Genomic DNA, 19,432 nt, shown 5'->3' with positions numbered 1-19,432 from the left:
AATACTGTGCAGTAGTGCATCACAGCACTAACAGTGCTAATATGCTACTGCACAGTATTATTAGGTTACTGCACTGTAGTGTCACTTAAAAAGCGTTCTCTGGCGCTACTGCAAGTGACACTACTGTGCAGTAACTCTGGTTACTGTACATTTATTTAGTGCTTGATTATACAAGTACTAAATAAATGTGCAATAACTACTTTGCAATAGCATCTTGTGTAGATGCTCCTCCTCTCACCTTGATCTAATTATCAAGGAATTTCAGGAGACAAATATGCTCTGCTGCTGTAAAAAAAGTGCAGCTCTACTGGATTTGTGGAGTTATATCTATACGTACCAACACAGAATCTGACCTAGGGGAATACCATCTCTAGAGTCATCACTCTGTATTCTCTTTTACTGTATTGTTTATCCACGTTAGTCACCCCTTTTTCCACCGACAGAGGCAACATGGCTAACTTTAGGACTGTTTCAGGCTAACAGCAAATTAGATAAACCAGAGTTAATGCTGTTCGTTTATTTTAAAAATTTCCTCCAATGACTTACCTCTGAAATGGTTCCTGGCCTTGATTAAATACATTAGTATACCAATTTCCTGCCAGCACCGTATAGGTTAAATTATGTACTTCACTTTTGCCACTGCTTATGACTAAATTTAATTGTCTTGCCTTTCTTTTACTATGCTCCTCTTTAAAGGCTCTATCCTCCTCATTACCTATCTGTCTGTATAATCCTCCACAGTTATGCTCTGGCTCTAAGGTGAATCTTCAGTTTGCACAGTTAGCCACTAGAAGATGACAGTACCACACAGAGTAGACAGGCCTGACAGTCCCTACAAGACAGTGTTACAAGGCCAGAGTTGAGATTAGTAATAGTAGTTTTTGGCCCCCAGGCCAGTGTTCAAGTCCATAGTAACCAAGGGATCCACAGCACCCATATGTAGGAGTTGGGAGACAATGAGAAGACAGGCTGAAGGATGAAAAGAAGGAAGTAGCCACCTGGGGTGCAGAGGCTGCAAAGTCAGTCTAAGAGATCATCTCTTAAAGAAAAGGTTGCACTGACACAGGTGCTGTAATACATGTCTCTGTGCTGTTCCCACAACACACAGTTAGTAGTTAGAACTAAAATGTTAAGAATACGAGGGGGTAAAGCAAAATCTTCAGGTCCTTGAGTGACCTCACTCAGTTGATCTAAGCCTGCATGGACTCAGACTTCTAAATCCCTGGCACCCTCCAACTGTTAGTCTCTCCACTATGTAACTTGTTTTTCAATGCTTACACTTGGGTCTTTCTTAGCCTTTGTGTTAATGACAGCAAGAGATCTAGAATTCTTATCATCTTCTTTGAACCTGTTTACACCATCCCCTTTCCATTCTGGAATCCAAAAGCAAAAATTCAACATTTAGACAGGTGAGGACTGCGCGATGCATAAAAAAAATATCAATAAAACTACACAAAAATTACCCAGCTGAGGGCATTCTTACCCTCCATGGAAACGTCCTCTCTTCTGTTCCTGCTGAATTCGGATGTTCTCCAGTCTAAGTGGACTTGGAATAAAACCGATCTCACAGCCCTCTTTAACCAGCCTTCCTATCCACCAGTCATTATTATATTTCTGTAACACACACAGATTATCAACTTAACTCACACATTCAACAAGTCTTAAGTATTCTGAACAGTTTATCATCCCCACCCTTTAACCTCACACTGCTTTGAAAGCCAGTGCTCACACTGAAAACTCATCATTGGACAAATTGTGCATCTTACATGAGTAAATCAGAAAAGCCAGAGAGGTCTTTTACATGTCCAAGGAATTAATGCGAGCACAAACTGGGTCAGTACAGATTTCTCTCTGGACTATCTCAACCTGTCTCAATAAATTACTGTTTTCCCCATATTCTTTTTAAACCTACTCCTGCAAGCCTCTCTCCTATGCCCAGTTTTTACTCATAGAAGTATTCCCACTGATTTATTTCCACTGTCCATATATCCATCCCTTAGGCCCAAATCTGTTACAGTTTTGATCCAGAAAAATCACATTAGCAGTTGCTTAAATTTTAAGTATGTTAGTTCCATGGAAGTTAGCAGGTATATTCACAATCTTGAGATCTGGTCCTATGTTAGTATCAATCAGAGGAACAAGTTAAACCAGTGGACTTAAACCAATGTAAATGTCCTACCATCAGATCATGATTGTGTTTCATGCTCTTGTTTTAAATTTAGTCCCTGAATATGTAAGTCCTTACTCACACAAACAATCTCACCGTCTTCAGTGGACTTATTTCTGATTTACACTTACATAAATGAGATCAGAGTCAGGCTCATGGTGAGAACATCTGAATAAGGGAAATGAAACCGATGCAGTGGGGGGAAACAAGATTATTCACATTAGGTCATCACCTTCCACATGTTATTCTTAGCATTCAGTGTGGGAAGAGTACATTTAACTGCTATTGGTTGCTATGTCTGATTTCTTATGCAGTGTCAGTAATTACTGCTATTTCATCTCATTAAACAGGTACATAATACATGGGCCTGTAGGTGACAGGTGAGACATGCAGGATGTATCTTGAATATAGGGACTCACCAGTTTCTACTGATATTCCAGTTTGCTGCCAAGGTAATCCACTGGATTTAGATTCATAGATTGTAAGGGGCTGGAAGGAACCTCACAAGATCATCAGGGCAGCCCCCCTGCACTAGGCAGGAAAGACAACTGGGGTCAGGTGATTCCAGCGAGGTGACCATCCAGTCTCCTCTTTAAGATTTCTAGGGATTGCACCACCTCTGGAGGAAGTTTATTCCAGTCTGGACACTAACTGTGAAGTTTTTTCTAGTGTTAAGCCTGAAATGGTTTTCCAGGAGTTTGTGGCCATTACTCCTGGTTTTCCCCAAGGGTGCGTTGGTGAACAGTTGTTCAAGTCCCTCAGCCTTTCCTTGTATGGCTTGCCTTGCAAGTCTCTGATTATATGGGTGGCTCTTCTCTGGACTCTCTCAAGCTTTTCCATGTCTTTGTTGAAGTGTAGCACCTAGAACTGGATGTAGTCCTCCAGCTGCAGTGTCATCAATGCTGAGTAAAGTAGAAGAATCACTTCCTTGGTTTTGCTTGAGACACATCGGTTGATGCATGCCAGAGATTGTTTGCCCTGTTGGCTACAGCATCACGCTGATGGCTTATATTCATACTATGATCTGTTATTACCCCTAGGTTCCCTTCAGTCGTGGTGCTAGTCATTTTGGAGCCATCCAGCCTGTAAGTATGTAGGGAACTGTTCATCCCCAGATGAAGCAATTTACACTTCTCAGTGTTGAAGTTCATCTTGTTCTGATCCACACAATTTGCTAGCCTGTCTAGGTCTACCTGTATCTGCAGCTTATCTTCAAGAGTGACCATGATCCCTCATAACTTGGTGTCATCCATGAACTTGGCCAGTGAACTCTTTGCCCCCACATTCAAATCATTGATAAAGATGGTGAAAAGCCCTGGACCAAACACTGGTCACTTCTCACCAGGACAACACAGATCCATCCATTCGAAGAACTCTTTGGGTCATACCCCATAGTCAGCTTTCTACCCACCTAACTATTGAGCAGTTAAGCCTTTAATCCTTCAAATTTCCTGTGAGAACATTATGGGATACCAGATCAAAGGCCTTTTGGAAGTTTAGATATACAATGCTGACCTCCCCTCTCTTATCCAGGTGGTGAGTTACCTGGTTGTAGAAGGAGATAAGATTGGTAAGACAAGACCTGCCCATGACGAAGCCATGCTGGCTGTCGTTCAGAATCCTACCTTCTGCAAGCTTATTGCACTCAGACTCCTTGATGAATTTTTCCAGGATTCTCCCTGGGATAGAAGTTAGGCTAATTGGCCTATAGTTGCCCAAGTCCTCTCTCCTCTCCTTCTTGAGGATGGGCACAATAGTGGCCCTCTTCCAGTCTTCAGGAACTTCTCTTTCTTTACATTTTGGTACTCTGAGGTTGAGGAACATATCATCCTCATCCATGTGGACTTTCTTGCTGAAGGCCTGGTATTAAACTGATTTATTGAAAAAGATGTCTGTTGTAGGAGTCCTGACAACCCATACAGGGGACACAAGACCTCAAGAAGCACTGCTATCAGTCCCTAATGGTGGGGCACTGAGGCAGCTGATCTCCCTGGGAGTGGGGACTTACCAGTGAAGACACTGTCAGTGTGATCCAAAGAGCTCCAAGCACTATGGCTGCTGCACTTTACAAGCTCATGCCAGATCCGGGTTGGCTGGTGTGCAGTGGCTGATGTCATCAAGATGCATCCTACACCAGCTGAAGGGAGAAGAGGCCCAGGATCATGACTGCAAGAGTGTCAGAACCTGCTCATCTGATTTGAGGCTCAGAGGAGCCTCAGGATGGAAGGACCGGGACCACATGGTGGAGGAGCAGACAGCATGATGTGGAGGTGCAGAGAGACAGCATTTGCCTCATTGGAGTGGCAAGAGCAACGATCTGTGAGTCTGTTCCGGGACAGGGTCCAGGTCCCCATAGTTGCAGTGAAGGTTAACGACACCGGACAAGAGAAAATTAAGGACTTGACAGACTAGCCTGCTGGGCATAGTCATAATAACCCCTGGAACTGCGATTAAAGGCCTAACAGTCATTTAGTGAGGAACCCAGACACAGGGAGCTTGACGTGCCAAATCCCCACACTGCCACGATAAGGCAGAGGGATACTTTCATTAACCTGTTGGGACTATTTACCGGGCCAGAGCCTGACTAATTGACCAATTCTATCGTCTGATGGCACACAACCTGGCTAGACCATAAGATCTGGTTGGTGTAACAACGGAGTGTAAGGGGAGGCAGAGCCCCGAGAAACAACAAGCTGTGAGGGCAAGTATAGACCGCTAAGGATCCTCCCCTCTTACTAAAAAGATCAAGACATGGCAGGCAAGACGGAGGACATGCCCTGCTAATATGAGCCATCAAGGCCAAGCTGTCAGGCCACAAGAACTAGCATTCAACAGACTGGAGGACTGTTGGTGGCAGAGTCGAGTGAGGCGTAGTCGTCTACAATGTCATAGGTAGATGTAAGCTTAAAGAAGAAAAGTACGCTTAAAATGTTTTAAGGCGGTGCCACAATCCAACAAAACCCAAAAGGCTCCTATATACTACAGTGAGGCTGCTCTGACACGCTGTAAGTACATGATTGTGTTTCATGCTCTTGTGTTAAATTTAGTCACTGAATATTCTTATATAATAAAGGACTTATATAATAAAGGGCTTAGTCCATCTGTCTGTCTGTCCATAATGCTCTTGGAGCACTCTGATTGGTTAGTGAAACAACTTGTCAGACTGCAGAGCACCACCATGATATCATGGCAGCACTCTGCTGCCTCTGAGGAGCAGGACCGGGCAGGGTGTGATGGGAGGGGGCAGGCCAGCAGAGCGGTGCAGGGTGCTGGCAAAGGAAGACAGAGGGACAAGCTTCCCCCCCACCCCCATCCCTGCCCCCTGCTCCTGGGAGGCAGCAGTGGCGCGAGGTGGTGGGTAGAGGTGCTCCATCCCCCCCCACGCTCTGTCATTATTGAAGGGCAATTGGCTAGCAAATGCATGTCTATAAAAGCCCAAGGATTTTACCATTAACAGTGATATAATAATTAACCCTTCTCATTCTAATTGAGATCTGGCTAATGCCCGCATTTAAAGGACAAGGAGGACGGGAACAGGTAGCTCAGGAAGCAAAAGGTATGAAGGCAGTGTAGACTGCAAGAAATCTGAAGGTGACCATTTGCATTAGGGAGGAAATAAAAAATGTTTAGAAGTCATTTGGAAAGAGTATGTAGATTAAGGATAAGCAAAGGGTGAGGGGAGATGGAGACATTACGTTCACCAAGTTTGCGAAGGCAAAAGTTAACTGGAGAGGTTTTGCACCTTGACGGCTGAGAGCAAATATTTGGAGTACTGGTGGTAGATAAGGCTTAACAGTGGAGCATCTCTGAAGGGTGGTAGTGAAATGAGGAAGATGCATCAAAAGTAGTATAGATACTAAGGGCAGTTATACACATACCTTTTTGTCCTGCGACATGCCGGAGATTCACTGCTTTAGAGCAGACTCGATTAATTGAGTCTGCTTCACATGCACTGCACCGTGTACAGTTGTATAAGCAGTGAAATCCATGTCAGTACAGAGAAAATGGTGGTGGTGCGCTTTTGAACTAAAGCACCTCCTATGTGCCGCTGCCATTTTCTTAGTGCTGACACACATTTTGCCACTTATAGACCTGCAAGTATAGAGCCTGGTACTGCAGCACTTGCATGTGTAAAAATGCCCTAAGAAAATACTATGATAGGTGGGTTGCAAAAGAGATCTTCAGATGATTCAGAAAGAGAGCAGATTCGGTGTCTGAAATCCCTCTGTCCTATGAGGCCAGCTGCTCTCTGCTCTGGATATCCTGCATAGCAAGTTTAGAAACTGCAGGGTGCGTGGAGTCAGCCTTGTGAGGGTTGCTGGAAAATTCGGTCATGGAGCTAAGTTTCATAGTTTCTAGGGTTGGAAGGGACCTGAGCAGATCATCGAGTCCGACCCCCTGCCATGGCAGGAAACAATACTGGGGTCAAACAACCCCAACAAGGTGTTCATCCAACCTCCTCTTAAAAACCCCCAGGGTAGGAGCCAGCACCACTTCTCTTGGAAGTTGGTTCCAGATCCTATCTGCCCTGACCGTGAAGTAGCGCCTCCTGATATCTAGCCTAAACCTGCCCTCTGCCAGCTTGTGACCATTATTCCTGGTCACTCCTGGCAGTGCTCAGGGGAACAGTGACTCCCCCAGTGCCTGCTGATCCCCCCCGACTAGTTTGTACCAGGCCACTAGATCCCCCCCCTCAGCCTTCTCGTTTGGAGGCTGAACAGGTTCAGGTCCCGTAGCCCCTCCTCATAGGGCCTGCCCTGCTGTCCCCTGATAATGCCAGTGGCCTCCTCTGGACCCTCTCCATGCTGTCCACATCCCTCTTGAAGTGCGGTGCCCAGAACTGGATGCAGTACTCCAGCTGTGGCCTGACCAGTGCGGCACAGGGGGGGAGGATCACCTCTTTGGACCTGCTTGAGATGCATCTGTGGATGCATGCCAAGGTGCGGTTAGCCTTCCTGACTGCCTCCCCACACTGCCGGCCCATGTTCATCTTGGAGTCAGTTATGACTCCAAGATCCTTTTCTGCCTCTGTGCTGACAAGAGGGGAGTTCCCCAACCTGTAGGTATGGTGCTGGTTGTTGCTCCCCAGGTGCATCACCTTGCACTTGTCTGTGTTGAATCCCATCCTATTCATATCCGCCCACCCTTGTAGCCTGTCTAGGTCTGATTGAAGCCTGATGCTACCTTCTAGTGTGCCCACATCCCCCCACATCTTGGTGTCATCAGCAAATTGGAACAGGGTGCTTTTTACCCCCTCATCCAAATCACTGATGAAGTTGTCAGAACAAGTTCTTGTTGGGGAACAAATTTAGTGTAGAATAGACGAGTAGCTTCAGGTTTCCAACCTGCCTCTATCTTAGCAGATATGTAAATATTTCTTACAATAACTGCAAGGAAATCAATTTCCATCTGCATTCACCCAAAGAGGGATGTAGAATGAGGGGATCACCAGAACTGTCCACTTGCTAAATGCTCCTCACAGCCAGCAGTGGCTCTTCTCAGACAACTTCTCACACAACTCATCCACAAGCTAGTTGCAAGATGATAATACGTTTTCAATAAAAGCACTCTGTAGCATGTGAAGCAATGATGCAAATTTCTCCACCTTGTTCTATGCACAAACTCCATAAGGGGCCTGGTGCAACAGAAGTAGCAAACTGCATCCACTGAATGATATGAGAGCAGGTGCTTTTCTCTGACATGTCAGGCATCTCAGGAAAGAGGCATAATCTCTGGTGATTCTCTTTTGGGGTGGAGTGTGGTTACTTTGCCTTGCCCCAGTGCAGGACAGTGCTCTTGGCCCACAGCAAATTTTGCTATGAAGATTTTAACTCCCATAGACAGATTTTGAACTTGGAATGCTAAATTCATAAAATACAATAAAGGATTTTATTGGAGACATGGAAGTGGAGATTGCTATTCTTGGTCATTTGCAGATATTACAACAATACACTTGTGCAAAGGTGAACATGTACATTTGGGGGTTTACTGTAGATGGCTTTAAAAAATTGTGGGAAATATTCCCAATATACAGTGAAAAATGTCCATTCACTGTTTCGTTGTGGGGGAGAGGGGAAAATCGAGCTGATCCAGGGGAGGAGTTGCCTGCCTACAGCCTCTCTTCCCTAGCTCCACCACTCCTCCCAGCTCTGGTCCTGTCTGAAAGAAGGGAGCGGGGATGCGGGAGGGGTAATGCACTGAGGGCTGGGGTTTGCCCAGCCTGAGCTGGAGGGGGATGGGATTGGGGGTGGGCTGCAAAGCGAGGGTGCTCCAATCTACTCGCCTCCCTTCCAGCTGAGGCTGGCCAAACCCCAGCCCACAGCACATTACCCCTCCATCATCTCCCCTCACTTTCTGCAAACAGCATCAGGAGAGGGGCTGGGCTACATCAACCTAGCCCTGATTGTGTGCAGGGACTGATAGATGTTAAATGAAGGTGCTCTGCTTTGATGCACCTCCATCTGATCCTTCAATATGTGACAGTTCATTTGTTGCACAATCAGTCACTTTTAAACTACTCTACAGCCATGCATTTCTGTCACAGCATAGCTGTAGAGCACTTTCAGTGGGCTGATCACATGACAATGTCACTTCTGGCAGCACCCTTTTTCTCTTAGCTTTTGGGTTTCCCTTCTCCGTACCCTAACCCTCCTGCTTTCCTTGAGATATTTTCCCCCTAATGCTTATTCTAGACCTTTTCTTTCTCTTACAGAGTCTCTCCAGAGTAGTGTTTATAGACCTGACTGAATTAACATCTTCCTTTTCACTCCCAGGATACCTACACTTAGTCTCAAGCTCACCACTTGACAGGTTTGTTTTGAAGTACAGAATCTGAACACATCAACTTCAAGTGGGTTTTAAATACACCGAATAGGATATGATCTCCCACCTTGTTTCTAAGACCTGGCAGTAAATCTGTAACCTCAAATTTTTAATAGTACAAGAGACAGCCTTACAGCATTACAGCTTTGATAAGGACAAATGATCCTGGGAGCCACTGCTAATCAAACAGATGTTCAATGCAGTGCTGGCTGATATTAAGCTTTCTTTTTTTTGTCTTGTGCAGCTCAAATCTGACTTCTCAGGTTTTACTTGTTGGCTGGTAAAAGGAATAATTGCATCCTGGAGTTACCTCTTTAATGTGCAGAAAGTCCTTGGCATCAAAAGAGATGGCAGTGCTTGGGACAGGAACATCTTCATCCAGTGCTCCACAGTAACTCACATTAGTCTTAACAGCAAATGCTACAGGTTTAGACTAGAAATAGAAACACATGTAACAAGCATGTTGTAGAAATGTTACTGTACTTTTCAGATTTAAGAGTTAATATGCTAACTGTATCAAACAACAAATAATCTACTGATGGTGCATAGCACATTAGGCCATATCCAGACATAACATAAACTGGCCTCACTCCACACCAGCCAGGAACAGAGCTGTGCATTCTTATACTGTGTCCAAAGTTGAACTGCAGGATTTGTTCACAGCAGACAACTGAGCATGAGTGTTCAGCCTCTAGTATAACATTTCTAAGGAAAGTGAACTCCTCCTTCCAGGGGGTACCACACAGACCTGGAAATGCCATAAAGTTCCCCTCTTACAGACACCGCTCTAATGTTCTAAGGTGCCAATTTCTTAACCAGTGGGCAATGAAGTGCTACAGGTGAGATTCAAAGGCAGACAGGGGAGGAGGATTGACGAGACTGGCCAAACTCCTGAATCTCCTTGTGGCATCACACAGTGTTGTGCTGAGATGCTGGGCTGCTCCACCCATGTTAGCTCCTGAATTGAGAACAGAATTGTTGGAGTGAGCTATTGCATGAATATGGCTATGCAGCTTTGGTTCCAGAGTCAGTTTATAATGCCTTTGCAGCATGCCTGGCAGGCTGGCCACACACACAATACTCTGGACCCCTACTGACTTCAACAGGATTGAAGGAGAATAATTTCATTCCACACTTCCAGTAATAACGTCTTTGTGAAAATATTTGGCATTTACCCCGCTAGTATCTTGCACCTCCATTGGTTATCAAACTATTTTCTAATGAGACTATCATCATTATAAACCTGTGGTGCGAGTCCAAACACCATGCAAAAGCTGCCATGTCACAAAATAATGTACAAATCTGCTATTATTAAAGACAGAGAAAGCACTCACTTTTGCCCTTTCAAGCTGAATGGCTGCTTGCTGTTCTCTCTCCTGGCGGATTGCTTCTCTGTCCTCCTCCAGAGATACATCCGAATCTGAAGGTCTACTGGTGTATGAATCTGCTGATCCCTAAAAATAAAAGTACATAGTTAAGAAGAATGTATAGATTGAGCAGAAAGAAAAAGACAACTCAACGTTCAGAGAATATTGCTCAAAAATTGTTTCCTGCATTTTGTTAGATGGATTTTGTGCCTAATATCAAAGAGGAAATTGGGCAAGAGTTAACTAGGAACCTGAGTGGCTTTATAGGTGTTTTTGTTTTGTTTTGTTTTTTTTAAAGGCAAAATTCCATGGGTAAAAAACACCTCTCTGGTTTTCAGAGCTTGCATATTATTCTCAGGCTTTGGAAGACGATCACCACTAGACACACCACAGCAACCACTTATGAGGCTTAAATCCTGGTTAACAGCCTCAGATTACGATTATCTTTGTCAAAAATATATCGTATCAAACTTAATCTGAGCATTAGAGGACACAGTAAAAACCACTTCGAGTTTTTTGCTTATTGATCCAACTTTGTAGTTGGGATAAAGTTAAACAAGCTTTCAACTTTATCCCAACTACATAGTTGGTCCAATAAAAGACATCATCCTAAGAAATCCTTCCTTCTTGCATAATTTTTAGACCATCACAGCTAAACACCACTCTTAAGCTACCATAAACATATAATTGATTCAAAAATACTTTACTTACTACCAGCAACCAAACTATTTAGACAAACTATTTTACTGAAGCATAAACACCTATGAACCACGAAGTAAAAATGGCCGGAACACACTATTAAAAGCTGCTCAACATTACAAAATGTAAATCCAGATGTAACTTATGAAATTAGATAAGACAAGAGCAATATTGTAAATAGTTTGCACGGGGAGAAACAGGAGACAAAGAGCGGTAAGATTTCTCCTTTGTGTCACTATTCGGGCCAAGCGGCCAAATCTGAAAGTGTAGTGTCTCCACTCTGTTCTTTATAAAAACTCTTCCATATCATGACCTTGATTCTGCAACCAGCTATGCAGAGAGGGATGCTTATGCCTGTGAAGATCCAAATAAAGGACAGAGGTCTAATTCCTGAAGAAGATGGTACACAGAATTGTCAAGTATTATATTACAGTTTTTAAAAAAGAGGAGGAGGAAATGCATAGAAACCACAAAGCCTGCAGAAGCCTAGCAAAATCAGGACCTGATTCTGCTCTCAAGGAGTCTCACTAATCGGGCCTTGCAGAGATAGGCACACTACACTGCCTCTGTGGGGAGACTGGTGACGTTGCTAGAAGCATATCCTCTCTGCCCAAGCTCAGAAAGTAGCAGTGTAGCAGAGCCTTGAGCACACACCAAGAAGCATGAGGCAGACAGCCTGAGAGTGGCTCTGGGTGTGTACCCAAACCTGCACTAAACCAGGTACACAGGCTGCACACACATGTTCAAGTCATGCAAGACAAATCTTCCAGGTTTGTTCTCCTGTGAGAAAAAATGACTTGTACAATTTTCAGACAGAGAAGCAAAGCCCCTGCCCTACAGATGCTGGGCAGCCAGTGGCCCTACAGCACATGGTCCAGAAAAGACCTTTGCAGAGGTTTTTTGGGTGTTTTTTAAGTGAATGCAAGCAGGGATCATCAGGGTAAGAGGAGGTGAGCAGTGTGCCACGCACAAAAGAGCCCTCCAGGCTTTCCCCTCCCCAGTGCTGTGCTGGGTGTACGCTCATGTGCTTCCCCACACCCGTGTGTGATTCCAAAAGGGAACAAACCAGTAGCAGAAGACACCCCCCTAATGGTTTCAGGGCTTGGCTTTTCCAGGCCCAAGCACTACGGAGACATGTTCTGGTCCCTGCTTGGCTGCGACTGACACATGCTGTCCCTCCCCATGTGGGACAGGGCAAGGGAGAAGCAAAGCACACTGGGACTGTGGAGGTTGGCTCTGCATCTGCTGCCTGTACAGAAGTTCTGTCTTCTGGGAGATATTTTCCCAGAAGCCACTTCACTCGAATTGTTCCCAAGTTGTTTTTCTTCCTGAGCAGCCACTTTTACTCTGGGAGAAAAAAATATAATTTTTTATATACTTGTGGTTTCTCCAGAGAGAGCAGGGACTCTCCCTGGAGAAACTAAATGCCTGTTCAGCCCAAAGTTTTTTTTTTTCAAATGAGACATCGGCAAGTCAGACATCCTCCAGTGGGACTTCCAGGCTGACCCTGCACGTCATAAAAACAAGGGCTTAGTCTGTAAAAACAGTCTTAAACATGAGGCCTCTTTGCTTTGTGTGGCATGGGTAGCCTGTGTGTGTGGCATCCAGCAGATCAGGGAGGGAATAAGTGGAACAGTGACAGGGCAAGGAACAAAAAACAGACCAGCAGTTTGGACAGGGACAGGGAATCGGACTCAGGGTTAAGTTGAGGGACACCTGCAAAAACTTTTGGCCCCCCACTGACACAGGAAGGATATGTGCATTGTGGTTCCATTTCCCAAGGTGAGGACATTTGTTTGGGGGTTGTTTATTTATTTATGTATTTGACATCTATGCTGTCCTCCCCACCCAAAAGACTCAGGGTGGCTTATAATAAATATAATTAAAAAAACAGTCAAAATAAATAATAAAAGAATTCCCCAGACAATATGCCAAAACTTAACCCTGCCTGCTAAACATGGGCTTAAATAAAGTTTTACAGAACTTCCAAAAGATGTCCTCAAGGGGAATGGGGTACATAGAATGAATTCCCATATTTTTTCATCAACTGAGCTTAACACAGAGCTGGTGCATATAGGAAGTAGCTCGCAGCTGACCTTAGGTATAGCAATGTATAGCTGACACCAGCCCGGACATAGTGGGGATTACAGACACATGGTGGGACGCAACGCATGATTGGGCGGTGGAGGTCAAGGGCTATAGGCTGTACAGGAGGGACAGGATAGGAAAGAGAGGTGGGGGCGTGGCGCTCTATATTAAGGAGGAATACACATCCTCATCAATTAGCAAGGAGTCAGGGGAGGGGCACTCTGAAGTGCTTTGGGTTAGAGTACAAGGCAGTCGAGGGGAAAGGGACTTAACGGTGGGAGTCTACTACAGACCTTCCAACCAGGGAGAAGAGCTTGACCAGGAATTCTTGGGTCAGCTCACAGAGGTAGTGAAGGCTAAGGATGTGGTAGTCATGGGGGACCTGCACTTCCTGGACATCTGCTGGGAAGAGCAGTCAGCCAGGTCTGAATGCTCACGTAGGTTCTTGGCCAGAGCGCAGGACCTCCATCTAACCCAGGAGGTGCACAGCCCCACCAGGGGGGACGCCTTGTTGGACCTAGTGCTGGCCACGGGTGATGACCTGGTGAGGGGGCTGCGGGTGCTCGACCACCTGGGCGACAGCGATCTTCACCTGCTGGAATTCACCATCCAGCGCAAGGTGGCAAAGGCATGCAGTAAGGCAGTGGCCCTAGATTTTAGGAGGGCAGACTTCAACGAGCTAAGGAGGATAGTTGGAGAAGTGCTGAGGTCCCGGAGGGGAGGGGAGCCAGGTGTCCAAGGAGAGTGGTCGCTCCTTAAGGAGACGATCCTCCAAGCCCAAAGGAAGGTAATCCCAATGAGGATCAAAGGGAGCAGGAGAGCACACAAGCCTCCGTGGCTCACCAAAAGCATCTGGGAATGTCTCCTTGCTAAAAAGGAGGCTTACACCCAATGGAAAGAAGGGGTCATCACCAGGGAGGACTATTCTGTAGTTGCTCGGGGATGCAGGGGGGTAGTTAGGAAGGCCAAGGCAGAGATGGAACTGGGACTAGCTTCCCAGATTACGGACAATAAGTCCTTTTTTAAATACATAGGGGGTAAAAAGAAGGTCGCCACGGGACCTTGCAGGTCGCCTTGCAGGACGCCATGGGAAACTTGGTCATCACACCAGACGGCAAAGCTAACATGTTTAACAATTTCTTTGCCTCCATCTTCCTAAGTAGGGACCAGAACAGCCACCTCCCTGCTGGGCCCCCCTCGGGCCCCGGGGAGGCACACCTGGGCCATGGGTTAGCAAGGATTTAGTTAGGGAGCTTCTGGAGGGGTTGGACATATTCAAGTCAGCCAGTCTGGATGATCTCCACCCTAGAGTTCTAAAGGAACTGGCCGAGGTCATTGCAAGTCCCCTGGCACGGCTTTACGAGCACTCGTGGTGCTCTGGTGAGGTACCGGAGGACTGGAAGAGGGCCATTGCTGTCCCCATCTTCAAAAAAGGCAGGAAGGACAACCCGGGAAACTATAGGCCGGTTAGTCTTACCTTGATCCTAGGCAAGCTGTTCGAGAAAATTATGCTGGCACACATCCAGGAGGGGCCAGGAGGGGACTGCATGCTTAGGGGCAACTAACATGGGTTCATCAGTAGCAGGTCCTGTCAGACCAACCTGGTGGCCTTTTACGATCAGATCACCAGATCATTAGATGCAGGGGTAGCAGTGGATATAGTCTTCCTGGACTTCCGGAAGGCTTTCAACACTGTCTCTCACCTCGTTCTCATTAAGAAACTGGGGGGCTGTGGTATAGACACCCACACAGTCAAATGGGTCGCCAACTGGCTGGTGGGCCGCACCCAGAGGGTGGTAGTGGATGGGTCCTTCTCAACCTGGAAGGACGTGGGCAGCGGGGTTCCGCAGGGCTCGGTCCTCAGGCCCGCACTGTCCAACATCTTCATCAGTGATTTGGATGAGGGGGTAAAAAGCACCCTGTTCCAATTTGCTGATGACACTAAGATGTGGGCACACTGGAAGGATGCAACAGGCTACAATCAGACCTAGACAGGTTACAAGGGTGGGCAGACGAGAATAGGATGGGTTTCAACACAGACAAGTGCAAGGTGATGCACCTCGGGAGGAACAACCGGCACCATACCTACAGGTTAGGGAACTCCCCTCTTGTCAGCATGGAGGCGGAAAAGGATCTGGGGGTCATCATTGACTCCAAGATGAACATGGGCCGGCCGTGTGGGGAGGCAGTTAGGAAGGCCAACCGCACCTTGTCATGCATCCACAGATGCATCTCGAGCAGGTCCAAGGAGGTGATCCTCCCCATCTATGCGGTACTGGTCAGGCCGCAGCTGGAGTACTGCGTCCAGTTCTGGGCGCCGCACTTCAAGAGGGATGCGGACAGCATGGAGGGGTTGTTTGACCCCAGTATTCTTTCCTGCCATGGTAGGGGGTCGGAATAGATGATCTGCTCAGGTCCCTTTTGACCCTAGAAACTATGAAACTATGTATATAAGGGTGGAAGTGGTCCATTAGGCACATAGGACCCAGGCCACTTATATGGGCAATGGCTTAGCTAAGGAACCTCCTTTTCCCTAGTGGCAATGAGGTACCACTCACTGAATTTCCCACACTGCAATGCTGCAGATTCTGACACTTTATTTTCGTATCTGATTATTGTGTATTTTATTTCATTTGTTAACTCCCAGCAATTCATTTCTTATTAAGCTTGGTATTCTGTATTGGTAATAGTGTTCTGATACACATCATAGGGAGCTTTGCACAGTTACATATTTTTGAGAGTTTGCATTATAGCAATTAGATACAATGGCAATAAAGGCTATCTAAATTGCTATAACAATCAGTACAGAGCCTTATGCAATTTGCATAATTTAATCCCATTTTTTTTATATTTACATATTTTGTACATGCTTCCTAGGAACAGTACTGCACTACGATAGCAATAATGAAAATAGAGCTCTCCATCTGTCTGAGTGAAGTCCCAATTAAGTCAACAGGACTGCAAAAGGCACATTCTACATAAGGGATTTGGCCCCAGTATAGTACAGTAATAATAAAAAATCCCACAGGAGCTCTACTGTACACAATAGTGCCTGTGATCATTACTGTAGAACAGTACAATATTTTTAAAAAAGAACAGGCATTAATGAATTGGATTGTGTGCATTTAGCATAGCATTTTGCCGTAAGTACAGTAACAAATTTCTAAGTGACAGCATTTTCAGTAGCGAATTGAAAAAAAAAAAAAATTCTCTGAGCTACAATCTTCCCACCCAGCAAAGCCATAAACTCTATTTTTGTCAAATGGAGGGCTATTTTGTCTCATCGCAGTTTTTAGAGGAGTTCTAAATTAACCTCATCAGAAACTAACAAAAAAGGAAATACAGAAGTATGACAGGTTCATGATTCAACTGATTCAGATTCAAGGGCATTAAGAAAGCCTTGACAAACCAATCTTCACTGCCGTAATAAACACAATCCTATTTTTTTCTATGAGGGGGATGATTTAAATTTATTTTTTGTGTTGAGCCATTTAACTATGTTCAAGCAGACAGCCCGAGAAAGGAAAATAAGCAGAAGAGGACTCAACCAAAAGCTCTGAGAACTTATTATAAATTCGACCAGGTATGGCAGCATTCAGTCAGGTCTGCTCCAATTTGAGTGTCAAAACACCCAATGGGATAGTTGCAGCTGTCATATTTAAGGAAATGTTGTGATACATCCTGGAATATAAACTGAAAGTAACTTTGGTAGGCTGCAACACAACTATGTAAGGATGTATATTAACTACAGAAAGTGAAAACAAACAATAGCAAAACAAGTATCTGCTTCTCCTATTGGAAATTGCAGCATTAATCCCACCTACTTTTTCTGCCTACCAAAGTAAAGCAAAAACCCTAATTTTCAAAAGTAGCCTCTCATTTCAAGCCTGCTATTTCTATTAAGTAATAGCAGATACAATTTAAAGGGGCAAATAATTCTCGGCTCCTATCATAGAGTTTTGATGTGCAAGTATTTTGATTGTGTGCACATGCAGCACACTTATACCACTTCCACATGCAGACAGAAAAGCAGCTCCCCACTAGAACTCATGGCACTTCTTGTGAAGCGCCATGAGTTATAACGATCCCCCAGATTCAACAGACATTCACTGTTGGGTCCCAGGGAATGGAAGACCAAGCTGCTGTTTAGAGTAGCTGTGGGCCTGCAGCCACTGTGCCCTAGCAACATCTCCCTCCCCCCACTCTCAGCCCCAGCACTGTTTTCAGAATGGGGTGGTGGGGGGAGGCCAAAATCCCCTGCTCACTCTCCTACCTCCCATTTTGAAGACAGCACTGGGAGCAGAGCTGAGCTGCATCAGCCCAGTTCTAACATGGTGTGCAGAAACACAAGTTACTGAAGGAACTCCATCTGGAGCACATTCATCTCAACCCTCATGCAACGAGGGTTCTGATTTTTGCAGGGTCAAGCTCTTTTAAAGCGTGCTGCAGCCATGCACTTGTATTTGGTCACAGCTGTAGAGCACTTTCAGGGGGCAAATCGGGTGAAAACTGCCACTTCTGTTTGTGCCTACAGTTAAAAAGAATATGTGATGGGATGGGATGTGCAATCCCAACAATCATGCTTCCAGCCATGCCACTATTGTCAGATTGAGCATCCCATCATGCCAAATTGTCAGAGCAAGGGGAGCGTGGGATCATGATCCTGAGCTCCTTCTGCACAGGCAATCTTTGCTCCCATGACTGGGACCCCTGCCAGTTGATTGGATCTCCCAGCCCCAGGGGCGCTCCAGGGCCGAAAGCTCTAATCAGCTGACAAAGCTCCCAGCCACAGAAGCACAGAAGTCCCCCTGAGCCAGAGAGCTCCAGTCACTGACAGGGTTCCCAGTCCGGACCATGCAGTGCCAATGATAGCTCCAGCTCCAGCTCCAGCTCGGGGCATATAGACCTGCTCCAGCTTTGGCTGCATGCCTTGTGCTGGAGCTACCGCAGCACACCCTGTGCCACATGACAGTGCTAGCTCCAACATGGGGCACACAGTGGCTCCAACATGGGGTGACAGCAGGGCCAGCAGCCAAGGAGTTAAGTTGCAGCAGTGGCAATGGGCAAAACAGCTGGAGGGCAACTACACCTGTATCAGCCCTCATTCACCCTCCTGCTGCCAATTGCCATGACCACTGGGGCCTTAAAGCCCTGGATTCTGCAGCAGGCCATTTCCCCTGGCCACGTACCCAACTTCCAGTGGCCTGCCAGTAGCTCAGGGAACCAGAAAGAATAGCACTGCAGCCTGGAGTCAGGCCACGCACTGTATGTTTGACACCCCTGATGCAGACCATTAAGACACCATTCCCTCTACTTTCACAGATAGACTTTTTCCTCATCTTACTATCCCTCATCTTACTATCCCATGCTGCACTGCTTGACTAGAAGCAGCAAAAATGCAACCATGCGGCTATGGGTGGGTTATTTACCTTAGCTAAGAGACAATATTACTCAATAGGCTACTTAGCTCAACCCAAAGATGTAATACCACTTCCATTTTAATAGCTTGCCCCAGCAGCTCAGAATGTACACTTACCTATACTTCATCAGAACCAACATGGGATACATGCAAAATCAATATCCTGTAGGACACTGCAGTGGTAAATGGCTGACTCCTCATGGGTTTGTATGGGGCGCCTTGGAAAAGGGTACAATGACTTTCCTTCACCTCCAAGAATCAGCTGAGGGCTGGGTCATCTCCCAGTGCACACCAGAGCAGCTGTAATAGAAATCTCTGGAGGCCAGAAAGCTCTTACCATACTTCCTCCTACTCGCTCTCAATTCTGACATATCTTTAAGAGCAGGGTGGCAGGAGCTGGCTGCATGCCAGCCAAGGACATCCAGACATCTTCAGATACTCTTCTAGGACAGTTTTAACCTCCTTGCCATTGTCACCAAAGAGATTTAGTAACGCTGAGAATCTGGGCACACAGTACACAAATCCACCATTGTACCGTACTACTAGCTTTAACAAGGATTATGGGCCCTGCTATAAAGCTAGACAATAGAACTACTTACCTAAAGTTATATTCCCAGCCTCCCTTTTGGAATTATCTTCAAATCTTTAGTTCATACTGACAACAAAACAGAACCAATCAATTCTTTATTCTTACGGGAAGCTATCTAAGAGTTGGCTATTCCAGTCACCTGCCATCCCTGCCAGGAATGTTTCAATCACAAACTAATTAACTTGAAGGTGTCACTGGTAGTTTATCAATAACTACTAATAAAAGTAAGTAATCAACTTTTCATTGGTGGTGGTGGGGATAAGTGGAAAATGGTTCCTGTT

The 19,432-nt window shown here is 45.7% G+C and overlaps 1 protein-coding gene across 3 annotated transcripts in view; it reads right to left on the bottom strand.

Annotated features, from left to right (window-relative positions):
* CACNB4 (calcium voltage-gated channel auxiliary subunit beta 4) overlaps nucleotides 1-19,432 on the bottom strand; it is a 278,889-nt gene that overhangs the window by 62,205 nt on the left and 197,252 nt on the right. For all 3 annotated transcript variants that reach the window (XR_016442095.1, XM_090045718.1, XM_090045720.1), the window contains 3 exons: nucleotides 10,324-10,443; nucleotides 9,300-9,422; nucleotides 1,484-1,614 (listed from right to left, as the gene is read on the bottom strand). Coding sequence is in view for 2 of the 3 variants with exons in the window: in XM_090045718.1 (XP_089901844.1) it covers nucleotides 1,484-1,614; nucleotides 9,300-9,422; nucleotides 10,324-10,443 (374 nt within the window). In the remaining variant the exon portion in view is untranslated. The remainder of the gene's footprint in view (nucleotides 1-1,483; nucleotides 1,615-9,299; nucleotides 9,423-10,323; nucleotides 10,444-19,432) is intronic.

Source organism: Crocodylus siamensis, chromosome 4, assembly GCF_052110815.1.
Source record: "Crocodylus siamensis isolate JL-2025a chromosome 4, ASM5211081v1, whole genome shotgun sequence".
Taxonomy (NCBI): domain Eukaryota; kingdom Metazoa; phylum Chordata; order Crocodylia; family Crocodylidae; genus Crocodylus; species Crocodylus siamensis.
This window is presented reverse-complemented; position numbering and strand designations above follow the sequence as displayed.